Here is a 13,670-nt window from a genome sequence, read left to right on the forward strand (position 1 = left end):
TCTGGATGACTAAGAATTAGCAAGTGGAGACTTAATGTACTAATTTACTGGCAAGAATGCTTATCTCTAAAATTCAAATTATCTTCTAAGAGGAGGTGAGGATGTTTCTGTCATGGAGACGTTACCACAATACAATCAACCAAGAACCACTGACTATGGGTCAAATGACTAGTGTTAGTTAAAGACTTATCTATTTAACATGGCAAAAGTTACTTATCCATGCAGAAAACAGTGTCAATCAAATTGTTACAAGAAAAAACTTACTCTACAAGTTTCTGTTCTAGAATAAGCACCTAAATCATCGCTCTATAGCCATCTGTGATGTCACAAAACACAACTAGAGTCTTAAAAGATTTCAGTGATAGAACATGCATACAAGTGATAAATTTCAGCTCTTTCAACTTCCGAAATATTCAAACTTCAGAGCAGCTTCCTACCTACATGAACATAGCAGCTTTAAGTAACTATTGAACTCATTTGCCAGCTTCTGTCCCAAAGAACTAACACCATCTTCTGTAAATTATATTTACATCTTTGGAAACATTCAAGATCTGAAAGTACTTGGCGGGGGTGGTGAGGGACAACAAACAGGAATAAAATGAGGAAACGTATTACATGCTGCCATTATAGCGTATTGCATTCCATCATACTTTCTACCCAGTCTCACCCCCACAACGTAGCTAATGTGTATCACAAGAGATCTTTCAAAGTGTCTGGATTTTTCAGCAAAACTAACAAAGAACAGAACAAATACCAGAACTATTTACCAGATAGTTTCAAACACTTTAGCTATGAAGATACATCTCTAGATTTGTAAACAGCGGGATAAAATTGAGCTTGAGATTTCAGAGTAGCCCAACAGTCATTTGGTACCTACATGAAATGAATTGGTGGCCTCAGTTCAGTTATCCTGGAGGTCTTATCTACTCGAGTGTAGAGTACTGAAGGTAACATGTGTGATAAAGAAAATAGACTTTGTGGATTCTGCTCTGGATTTCAGACGTGTGAACAGGTATTTCCTATAATTCTTGTAATATCAGCTAGTGTGAAGTAGCTGATTTTACAATGTACTCTAAATTGTACAAAATTTTTCAAATCTGAGCTTTAATATAAGAGATATACTCAGATACAGCACATATAATGAAGTTATGCAATAATACTTTGGACTTTATGCTTAAAGATTACAATCACGCTATAAATGCGGTAAAGTTTCAATATACTATAAAGTTGTATCAGCTGGATTCCTAGGCAGTCTCACTTCAAATTACACATAATTAAGAAAAAGTAATTTGGAAGTCATCTAAGATTACACAATTAGAAAAACGGTATCTTCAGCTCTTTGTCTGACTATTAAGCCAACCATTGCAAACACCAGTTGTACTGAAACCTCTATTTAGCGCCTTCAGAACAGTTACGTTCCTTTGTTTTCCTATCACCACCCTCAACCCCCCAGGATTAGGGAATTGTAACAGAAAGAACACAATGGCAATGAAACACCACTATCCTACTAAGTATTTTTATACCTTACATATAACCTGTCTACCATGGCTCTTAAGAACATTTATTTCCCAAAGTAGATTATTTCTGGCCTACTGTGGTACTAAGCTATTAAAACACAACGTAATGTAATGCGAATTGTAAGTAGCACACAGCAAATAGAAGATAATGCTTCTGTCTTTACAAAGATAAGGTTTTCTTACCACATATTTGACAGCACTTATGAACTGGTTATGAAATAGCAGATGTTGTGTTTCATCCTCTGGATTTGATGCAGTGTAAAGCATTCCACAAATATTACAGGAAATAGCACCAAATCTCTTCTGTCCTGCATCCTATTAAAAAAAAAAAAAAAAAGAAACAAAAAAAGAAAGGTATTTGTCAATTGCAAGCACAGTAAATACAGTTTAACAGAACTAACCAGACATGTCTTTTATAACTTCCCTTCTGGAAACTCAACACAGAGGCTAAAATGGAGTGAACCAGGAGAAAGAACAAGTACAGAATTTAGAATTCCATCTTTCAAAAACCCACACAGACCCAAAAGGCACAGGCATCAATCACAGAGTAAACTCTACCTAAAATTAAAATTAGCTCCACCTCCATTAGTTTTGAATAGATGACTTATTTTATGAAATACAGAGAATTAATCCTTTGTTACCCTATTTGCAGTAAACATAAACAACTTCCACAAAGAAAATTCCCACATCCAGCCCCACACTATTTGGTTTTCCCTGCAGTTCTGCTGCTGCCTCTCTTTTGGTTGCGAGTTGCTTTGAGGTGGGCCAAAGGTGATTCATTTTCTGAATGTTCAGAAGGATATTATAAAAAACAAAAGTTACAGAAATAATCATTAAGATCAGCAATAGGTCTGCAACAGCTGATCACTACCTTTTAGGGTTTTATGAAAACCAAATATTTCAAAGCAATCAAATAGCATTATGTTTTTTTATCCCTCTCTTCATTGATTAAAAGCCTCATTTAATATACTCTCAGGACTTAAGTCTAAACTACTAACTGAAAACAGCTAAGTATGATGTTTGACATGCCATCTTAATTGCACAGAGTTCATAAATTTCATTTTTCAGACACTGGATAGCAGCTACAAATGGAAAATCATACCATTTTGCTCACGACCCTTTAGGTTATCCTCCTACTCTATAACCAACCATTACGAAATTAAGGGCACTACTCAGTGCCTATTGCTTTGCTATTTATTCATTAAAACAGCATAACAACTTCCAAGTATGCTCAGATTAAGAAGTCAGTGCCTAATAAAGACTGAAATGTCAGGTGCAGGGAGTGCCTTTTGCGAAGAGCAAAAGAATACCAGTTAGACTGAAGTCTCTAGCCAAAAAAGCACATTTAAAGTTATAGCTTAATGCTCAAATACATTATATTTTTCTTTAACTACATTTGGACATTGAGTTTATATAAGCAGCAATACATGTCACTTTTAATCTATTTCAACATATATCACAAATAATAGAGAAACAAAAAGTTATTTTATACTCTAAAATAGGATACTGTATAAGCAAAAGATGACTTGAGGGTGTTTTTTAAAAGGAAATTGATCTATGTGCACAGATTGAAAGTGCATAATTTGCAAGAAAACAGATCACCTGAACTTAAATGTTTTTTTCTGAGAGCTAAAAATATTCATAGTAAAAAAGCCTACTTTACAGAAGAAAGCATTTTGCAACACAGTGAAAGTGTTTACGAATCATTTCTTACTCCTTCCATCTTCGAAGATATGTTTAGGTATGTCTAAGAGCTAGATGACAGCCCAGTTCACCACACAACAACAATTTATTTCAAGCAGTTATTAGTGAAATCTAAAATGTAGGTATCAGTTTCTTTCCAAGAAGAGACTAAAGGTACAACTGTCCAGACAAACTCAGAGTTAAACTTTTCTTTAAGAGCACATATGTGGAACTCAGCGAAAAGAAAGCAGCTGAATCTGAGAAGCTATTGCTTTAACTGAACGTTAATTATACATTCCTGCCGTATAGAGAAGAAGAAACCTGCGTACATTAATTTTCTGAAGGAAAAAGGAAAGATGAACCCTGAGGTTAGATTTGCAAACTCAGAATAAGATGAGGTTTCTAAATGTGTAAAAATTGAACGCAACACATTTTATTTTACCTGCAGACATCCTTTAAAGCAGCACTATAGTTCAAAACAAAGTACCCATCTGGCCACCAAAACATACTGCATTTCAAGGCTTTATACATGAAAGATGAAAAAAGGCAGCAGGAAGGATGATGTATGGCAATTATCTTAAGATGAACCAATTGAACCGAATTTAGTAATTCCTATCTTGAAGATGGAGCATTTAATCCCCTATACCTAGGGTAGAAAAGTGAAGAGGAAGTCTGTTTTGCCATGCTTGGAATGTACTTCAAAAAAGTAAGACATGTAAATTAGAAAATCAGCTACATAAAGCAATTCTTTAAATACTTAGCACATATCAGTACTGCAGTAAGTCTCAAGAAACATTTTCTGTTCAAATGATCAAGAAGCTAAAGGTATTTAAGCTAAAGTGTCTATTAGTTTACTACCAAAAATCTCAAGCCAAAAAAGGCCTAGCTATGTAGGAATTCATTGAGAAATACAAGGCAAGGATATTCTGAAAGTTGTCAGGCGCCTTAGCTCATCCCATTTGCCTTACAAACATATATGCTATTTCACAAGTCTCCAGGAACGGGTAATTCCCCTGGAATAGTACTGCCATATTGTATTTTGCAGTCTGGCTTTCTTGGATATTGCTGGTATCAGTGGGTTTGGGTTTTGGAGGGGGGGATCTTTTTGTTGCTGTTGTTAAGGATTTCGCTAATATTACTATTTTTACATGATTCGGTTGTATCGATGGGCTACACACACAGGGTAATATTAAAAACCTCTTATGTGAATATCAGAAAAACCACATTGTAGTATCTAAAGCAATCTTTTGAACTCTGTAGCCCTGATAAATGCTGACTATACTTTTAGCAAATACTTTACAGTATCCTCAGGGTAGTAAAGAAGATAGCCTTTCTGCGCAACTGAAGTACTATTTCAAAGCCACACCACAGACCAAAAAAAAAAAAAAAGCAGCTTTGTAAAATCCCATGCAGACTACAACAACAAAAAAAAAAAAGACGTGCAAAATAAAGTCAGGAATTATGAAGAATGCATTTCTGTACTTTAACAAAACACCTACAGAATCTGACTACTTTTAACCTGATGTCGTTGCATAAGCAAGTGGAAAGGGTACGCATCAAGAGGGAAAAAATACTTCCAAACAATAATACTGCATTACGGGTTGCCAGTCCTTCCTAATGGGGACGGAGGAACAAAAAAAAAACCAAACCAAAACAAACAAACAACATCCCCCCAAAAAAAACAACCAAGAACATCTTATGCACCACATATGAGAGTAAATAATAACTTAAAACTGGGATTTTGGGCGGGGGGGGGGGGGGGAATTCTCAGCAAACATCAGATACTAGGGTACTGGAGAATAAACTGTCGACTTGTCACAACTAGAAGAAGTGCAAGAGTTTTGTCTCTCAGAACTTAGAGAAATGTTTTTCAGACCAATATTTAAGAAAATGTGAGTCGCAGGCAGAAAAATGTATTACTATTTAAAACTCAATTTTCTAAGCAGTAACAATAAAGAGCAAGGATAATTTTATTTCTTTAGCAAATTCAGCATGTGTAGATGGCAATTAAGAATTCCTGACATCTCAGGCAATCAGGCAATCCTCATTAATATAAGCACAGGATATATGTGATCCACTGTTTCAAGGCTCACTGTAATTGAACATTGTGACAATGTTGCCTTAATCTCCAGAAGGGTTTCTTAATTCTGTGTTAGACAGAAAGAAAAGTCTTACCAATATCTTCTTTGAGAAGGTGCATGTCTGCTGATCCTCCATATGTGGAATAAGGAGCCCTGCAAGCAAAAAAGGCATTTGGTGCCTCTGTAGGAGATGAAAAGGGGCCCCCTTTTTTTTTTTTTTTTTTTTTTTTTCTCCTTCTTTCTCTCTCCCTCTCTTCAGTCACAGGTTAGGTCACCTCCTTCTTGATTACCTAGTGTTAGTTAGAGGAAGATTATGTTTTCCTCTAGTCTTTTCATGGAACAAAGAATAAAACCCAGCCATAGAAACAGGCAGGGTGGAAAGGAAATACAAGAGCAGGAAGAAACAACACAAAGATTTTTGGGCTCTCCACAAAAAATGAAAAGTTCAAAGAATGCTATTTCAACAAAAGATGCATTCAAGACTGAAGCTGATGGGTAGATCCCCTTGCTGACCAGGAGGATCAGAAGACATGACCCAACTCAAAACCAAGTTTCACTTAAAAATGAATACTGTGGAATTTAACAAAAAAAACCCCACAACACCAAAAAACAACCAACAAAAAAAACCCCAAAACCAAAAAAAAAACCCCTCTCACCAGTACCCATCTTTCTGAAAAGCTATTTTATCCAAAAGATATAAATCAACTTGAAGCTTTCATAACTGTGATGTATCTAATTTTATTTAACATATATGAAAAATGAAAATGGAGGATCATTATCCACCATGAAATGATATCCTCACTGGTCATTAGCTAAAGCAATATGAAAAAAAAAAATTAATCAAATCTGCACACTATTTGCGATAGACAATTAATATTTTCTCAACCCATATAAAAACATTATTCAAGAATAATACAGAGTGTTCCAGTGTATACTGGTTTTGGCTGGGACAAGGTTAATTTCCTTCACAGCAGCTGCTATGGTGCTATGTTTTAGATCTGCGACCCAAACAGTGTTGATAACACGGGGGTGTTTTAGCTATTGCTGAGCAGTGCTTACATGGCATCAAGGACTTTCCTGCTTCTCACACCACCCTGCCAGCAAGGAGGCTGGGGGTGCACAAGAAGTTGGGAGGGGACACAGTTGGGACAGCTGACCCCAACTGAACAGAGGGGTATCCCATACCACCTGGCATGGCAACATGCTGAGCAATAAAAGCCAGCGGAAAGAGGGAGGAAGGGAAGGACATTTGGAATTACAGCATTTGTCTTCCCAGCTGTCACACATGATGGAGCCCTGCTTTCCTGAAGATGGCTAAACACCTGCAAGCCGATGGCCAGTAGCGAATGAATTCTTTGTTTTGCTTTGCTTGCATACACAGCTTTTGCTTTACCTATTAAACTGTCCTTATCTCAACCCACGAGTTTTTACCCCCATCCTACTTGGGTGGAGTGAGCAAGCAGCAGCACAGTGGTTAGCTGCCTGCCAGGGTTAACCCATAACACAACCTTAGTAGCCTTGGTGCCTGAACTCCTGTAGCGGGTCCCCAGCTAACCTCACACAATATTCTCACCTTCCGGACAAAGGACACCAAACACGACCCACCTGAATTCGCTAGAGAGAGCTGGGTTGGTGCAGTGAAGTAGAAATGGGAAGGAGTGACAATAAGAAAGGATGGTCATTGCTGGCCCCCCTGAGAGCAGAGCTGTCCCAAAAGGTAAGGTTTGTGCAGGAAGAAAGAAAGAGTGACTGCTCTTAAGACCAAACTCCCTCCCCAGTCACTTATGCAGTAACCACTGCCTTGTTTTTACTGGGATTACAGGAAAGAAAAGAGTTCACTTAACTAATGTGAACTACAAAACATTGCTCAAAACCCATTCTCCAGTTCTTTGGGGAAACTGCCAACCAGACTATACCAGTTTAAGGAAGAAAACAGCAACTTTAAATGATTGTTATGCAACCTTCTACAGGCTCATAAGAAATCACTTTTACATTTATTATTTCCACTGAGGATTGTGTTTTCAGCTTAAATCAAAATATTTCTTTCATATAATACCTATTTCAGTCAAACAGGAAACTGGGTTCAAGCTTAACCAAAATATATGCAAGGAAAAATTTAAATATGATATCCAAATGTGTGAACTGAATTAGCCTGCACATCACTTCCACATATAGCACCAATTCAAACCTCAGAATCAAAACCATCTTCCATCAAGCAATCCTGATCCACCCATTTGTTGCTACTTACAAAAATAATCTACATTTAATCATGCTTGCTTGCATCCAGACATTAACTCAGATCTCTAGAAAGGCAGAAAAGTCTCTCACTATACTATCTTTTTACCACTTCAGTGACTTGTTTTTGCTGTTCATTTTTTTTACATGTTCTTTCCTAAAATTCATGGGTATCATTTTCAAAAGACTAGCTTAATTTCCAAAGGAACGCATCTCCCTAGTGGCATAAAATGGAAGAAGTTTCCCTTCAAAGGTCATTATTTAGAACATTTCTTGGTAGCATTAATGCTTTTATCAATTCCTATTCTTATGGTCAAAATTGTGACCTGGATCTGGCAGGCAAGCAGAATTTTTACAAGAAGCAAACAATTGACTCTCCTTGTCTTGGATGTACAGCATATCTTATTTTATGAAAATTGAAAACATATGCTTTGCACATTTATTACTTATTTCCATTTCAGAAGTTTAAGGAACAGATTATTTCATATTCAAGTTCTCATATTTGCACATCAGATTCAAGTACTTAGAAAGTAAAGAACAATTTTAGTGCAATACTCTATAAAACTCCCAATATGGAGCTTCACGTAACCTGTCAACCTACCAACTGAACATTTAAATGCAGTGTAAGAGGGTACAGTTGACAAACGCTCAGAATACACTGCTTCTCTAAACACTAAGTCATGGCTTTGGAACAAAATGTATTTTTAGCATCAATCTTAATTTCTTTCCTCCAGAAAAACAGATCATGCACTCCTTGGTCTGAACCTAAATCTTTGCACATCACTTCGAACACCATTGCTTCCTCTCACTGTTTGTTTAAAGAAGTTTGTTGCAGCGCTAGATTCCTTGCTGTTTTCAGATAAGTTCTATGCTCTGAAGAGACCTGCTTTTTAAGATGTGTGACAGCAAGCAAATCTGAAGAAAACAGAAACAACTCATCTTTTGTCTTAGGTGTACGTCTACAAATGAAGATAATTTTATGTTTCAAAGCTGCTCAGATAACTACATGATGTGTACCAAGAAAGAGAACACTGCAAGTACAGCTACTAAATATTTCTTCTACAAATGAAGTTGAATTATTTTACAGTTCTCTTACAGTCAAATAGCCTTAAAGCTTGTTAAAGATTATATTACTTAAGAAAACCAGAAAATTAATCTATTTGTTATAGCAATCATATGGGAGAAAAAGGAAGGTAAGATACATCTTTAAAGTTTTAAATATAAAAAAAATAAAGCATAACATGAAAAACAAAGACTAGTTTTACCATAACATCTCTCTAAACATAGCTCAGGAAATGAAAAGGTTAGAATACACAGACAGCATTGTAACATCACAGACTCTGAGCCTCAGATACTATAAAGGCAATTAAAAGGACAGATGTCAAACTTAAATTCAAAAGACTAGGAAAATTCAATAGCAAAAAAATATCAAAACAAAGATAGCATATCATGTGGTAAGTCAAACTAAGCCCAACTAGTTTTTTTGCTTCATTTACAAGAAGAAAAAAAAAAAGGATTCTGTACATACATCAAGATGGGCTGGCAGATCTCCAAAAGAATCAGATCTCACAGTAGAGAGCCCAAAATTGCACCTTTCAGGCATTTTATTTTTTTAAAAAAACTGTAACAAAATGCAAGCTAAACATTCCTTGCTAAGAATAAAAGCATGACTACCCAACTTTGTCCAAGGTAAAGAATAATGAAACTGCTTCTCTTAATACAATGCACCAGAAACTTGAAATAAAAATTATTTTTAGCTATTAACTATAAAATTTTTTACAGGCACTATGAAATGCTAATTCAAGTGATTTGGATGTGTGTAGTAAGACTCCTCTCTGTAGAGGAGAAATTTCAACCTGAACAGCTTGTAAACCAAATGATTCTTTTCTCTGCTCTCAGAGGATCTTTACAGAAGTACATAAACACCTTTGAAAGTTTTGCAATTTAATTATAAAATGTACCTTGTTTTATTACATACATTTAATCTCCAATCTTTCGAGTATTTATATGAGCAAAGTCTGGTACTTCAGAAGTCAATTTAGCGATTTTTCCCTTCCAGATGCTAGCACAAACTATTCTAGACATAACTATGTCTCGTCTCCACAGTAAGTAATGTCAAGGACAGTATTTTACAAAATGGCTTAACAAATATTTGGGTTCCTCTATATGTTTTGACAATGCTAAAAGCAGTTTTCCCCAGGGAAAAGAATAACAGACCAATGCCTTACCTAATGCTTTCTTGGTAGAGAGCGCCACAAGCATTACCAAAAAGCCCTTTCAACACAACAAAAAGCCTACTCTGAACTCAATGAAATCAAAGTGAATTAGATTTGTATGAAGTGATGAAGCATATCAGATATTATTAAGCTGTTACTTTCACATTTAAAAATTAAATACAGTGCTCGCTTACATTTTCCAGAAATACATACAGAAAACAAGAAACTAGGTCTCTCTTATTTCCCTAGTCTTCTTCATTGATGACCCATTCTTTGTATTCTAAGTTATTTACCTAGCAGAATTTTAAAACTTTTACCATTGAATACCTAGAGAAAAAATATTACTCTCCTAATTTGGGCTGAAAACAAGAATACTACCATCACAGTCAATAAATTGCAAAGAGTCTCTTTGTATGAATACTGTAGAGGAGAGCTACACAACCTCTCTTCAACAGCTAAGCAGAAAGTTATGCATTTCTTGTCAAAGATCCTAGCATCTCTTCAGTCAAGTTCTATTACCGCATGAACAAAAATTAAGTTAGCTTTACTGAAATGAAAAGGAATATTCTCATAGTCCTTTTAATATAGCTATTTAATCTTAGCATTGATAGCAATAATCTTAATGCATTTTAACTCTGTTGGTAAAATGAGTTTTAAAGGGGCACCAGCTGAAATACTTTGTAAATGTTAGATATGGTTCACTTATCCCGTGACTAGGCATTCAAATGTCTAGATTTGTACCACTTCAGGCAAATCAAGGATATGTTTATCAATTTAGTTCTCAGAAGCTTTGATTTTAAAATATTTCAGTATGTATACAAAACAGTGTTCAGAATTCATCTGGTTCTATTTTAGTTAATATTTTAGTGTGCATAATCCATGTATTACATGAAAAAATTGCAATTTAGCTAGACCACAAGTTATATATGCAAGGGGGGTAATTTTGTAAGAAGCTTACTACAGAGTCCTCCTTCCTAATGGCCTGGATTCCTCTCCCTCTGTAGCTTCCCAGGTCCAGCCTTTCATTTCTCAAGGATTACCTGATGTGTGGATTATTAAAAACCCAAAATGAAACATAACCAAAATCTCCAATCATTTCACTATCAAGTTGTGTGATTCTACAAGATAGAAGGATGACTGTGTGCCACTCTTCCTTCTCATTTTGCATTTTCTTGTTTTAAAAGAGATACCTGCATTTGGTAGCCAATAGCAAAAAAAGGTAAGAACAAATAACCAAACTAGTATTCCTGCTGGAAGATCTTTATGTTTGTCTCAGAACAATGGACATTTGAAAGATGCAGGAATAAATCTGTCGATACTAATTTTGCACACCATCTGCCAGATGCACCTCCTCCTGTAATTCTAAAATGTTAAACTGAGATTTTGCACATAAGTAAAGGCAAGTTCATTTTCCCTAAAACAACTGTATTTTTACTGAACAGACGTTCTATTAAAAATGCAGAAATTTGTTTTAACAAGAATCACCTTTAAATGTTAAGTCTGTCTGCCGCCATTTTTTCTGTCAATACTGAATGAAAATCTAGTACAGGTTCTACTTTCAGAAATCATTTACAATGGCAATAATAGTATGTTTAAGTAATGATTTTTAGACAAGTTCATAAAAACACAGCACTGCAAATTCAAAAGTAATTTCTTCAAGAAGATATAAGCCTTACTAAAAGGGTATTACTTACTATGATCATCTGCTTATCGCCATCTTTTCCTGCTTCTTTTAGCTTCTGAATATGTTCCTCAGATGGTAGGAAGTTACTGCATTTTGATGCTAATGAAGGATTTGACAATGGAACGCTTGAAATATAAATATATTTCATGTTAAAAATGGGACTGCTTATACATGTCATCCTAGATACTCAAAGCCATTGTGATTAGCATAACTAACTTTAAGGAGATGAAAATCCAAGTTAATTACTGAAAACACAGTCCTATATGTTTTAATTTATAATTCAAATGGAAAAATAAGGAAATAAAAGTATTAACAAAAAAAACCTGTTTGTTACTACCCTAATTACAAGATTTTTTTTTAATGAAAAAAAGTAAAATACTAAATTTATAATCAACTGGGGAAGGTTAGTCACAACCATTAACACAAGCATTTAACTGAGGTACTTTCAGGGCATAACTGATGGTGCCTAATGCTATGTATTTCCTATATAAAGTTTAGATTTCTAGTTTTAGGTACGATACATCAGGCTGCTAAAGACGACCATATAAATATTCCCACAAATATAAGCAGGCAATAAGAAACAGATGTCCTAATTCTCTCAAATTCAATTCAAACTTATTCTCTTCTAATGGCTGTTAGTGAAAGGAGGGAGAAGAGGACCTGAGGAATAAATGCATGGATATCACTGGAATCTCTCTTACTCAGTTTAAGTTTCCCCCTTGTTGTGACTGAAAGAAATACTGCAAAGTACTATAATACTTCAAAAACAAAGTTAAACTATGAGCTTAATACTATATTCAGGGGAAAAATAACATTAATTCCAGGTTTGGATAAGACTTGTGGAGATCACCAAAGCAAAACACACATAAAAATACTCGTACTTCAATTAGGTATTTACATATTTTCTGTTTCTCAGCAAACTAAAGATATTGGGCCAAACACTTAATTGTAGCAGCTGCTGTAGTACATGTAGCAGGTTAATTCAGTGACCTTTTTCAAAAATAAAAACTCTTGCCAGACATTTTTAAAACAGCATTTTTTGTGCTAAATCAAAGCTAATTTTTTTATTCCTGTCATGTGCCCTAAAATTTGCATTAGGTAGCTACTTCAAGGTTTGCCTTTTCCTGACGCAACCTTTTCTTACAAAGCCCTAAAGAGAGCTACACTGTAGATATGGACATTACTCTATGTTATGGCAACAGTACCACAGAAACAATGATGGCTTAAATCTTGGATAGCAACCAGAAAGCAGGGTAAGAAAGATCTTATACGAAAAATGTATACCCAAATAATAGTAAAGCAATATGGCCTTGTTCAGCTAATAAAGTTAATAAATTTGAGTAGATACCATAAAGATGTTTGGCAGTTGAGAACAAAAATACGAAAAATCAAAGTTTAGTAGTATTTATTGAAAAATCTAAAAATATTCATTTAGCCAGTTTTACATCTACCTTACCACCCATCTTCTGAGAAATTACATAGTAGAAGAGTTCTTCCAACATGTACAAAGGGCCTGGTTAGTCAGAATTGTTAATCTGGCCTCAGATAGAGGTACTGAAAGCATTCTGCATCATTTCTTCTTGTCTCCATTATGAATACAGAAAACAGTATCAATATACTAACCACTATGCCAACTATGTTGTTGTTTAAGGTATCAGGTACAAAGAAATTATTGTATTTAGCTTGTAACTGGCCAAAACCAGAGACTATATCAGAATTGTTCAAAAACTATAACAGTCAACACCATCAAAGATAAAACATAAAATTTGAACTGCTAGTAGTAAGAACAAATATCATTTTCTATATGGCAGCTGACACCTTCATTTCACAGGAATAAAAAACAATCCAAATTAAATCCCCTCTTCCCCACCTAAAAAGATTTCATATATACAAGACTCCCATAACCTAAGAATTAGAAAACTCTTCCAGAAGCAAATGAAATAATTCAGTAAATTAAAATCATGTAGTAAACCCTTTCCGTACTCTCTGGTTATCATCTGATTTGAGGAAGGGACCATTAGAAACGTCTTCCCAACTCTGTTAAACTCTACTTTTTAAAATAAATGTGTAGTTTTAAATATCTTGCTTAATAGTTTTCTTAACAAAATAAAAACACCCCTTAATAACTGGGTAAAATGAAATCTATTTTTATAAAAGACAAGTCACTTATTTGAAACTGAAAGTTGAGGCTGGGAGACAATAGAACTGTTAGTCTTATAATACAACCTCTCATAACTCTATGGAAGGTTACTGT

At 35.0% G+C, this 13,670-nt stretch overlaps 1 protein-coding gene across 3 annotated transcripts in view; it reads right to left on the bottom strand.

Annotated features, from left to right (window-relative positions):
- Window positions 1–13,670, bottom strand: part of ESCO1 (establishment of sister chromatid cohesion N-acetyltransferase 1) — a 33,192-nt gene that overhangs the window by 12,262 nt on the left and 7,260 nt on the right. For all 3 annotated transcript variants that reach the window (XR_010070006.1, XM_063326684.1, XM_063326685.1), the window contains 2 exons: window positions 11,427–11,541; window positions 1,701–1,832 (listed from right to left, as the gene is read on the bottom strand). Coding sequence is in view for 2 of the 3 variants with exons in the window: in XM_063326684.1 (XP_063182754.1) it covers window positions 1,701–1,832; window positions 11,427–11,541 (247 nt within the window). In the remaining variant the exon portion in view is untranslated. The remainder of the gene's footprint in view (window positions 1–1,700; window positions 1,833–11,426; window positions 11,542–13,670) is intronic.

The sequence above is a fragment of the Chroicocephalus ridibundus genome, chromosome 2 (assembly GCF_963924245.1).
Source record: "Chroicocephalus ridibundus chromosome 2, bChrRid1.1, whole genome shotgun sequence".
NCBI lineage: Eukaryota > Metazoa > Chordata > Aves > Charadriiformes > Laridae > Chroicocephalus > Chroicocephalus ridibundus.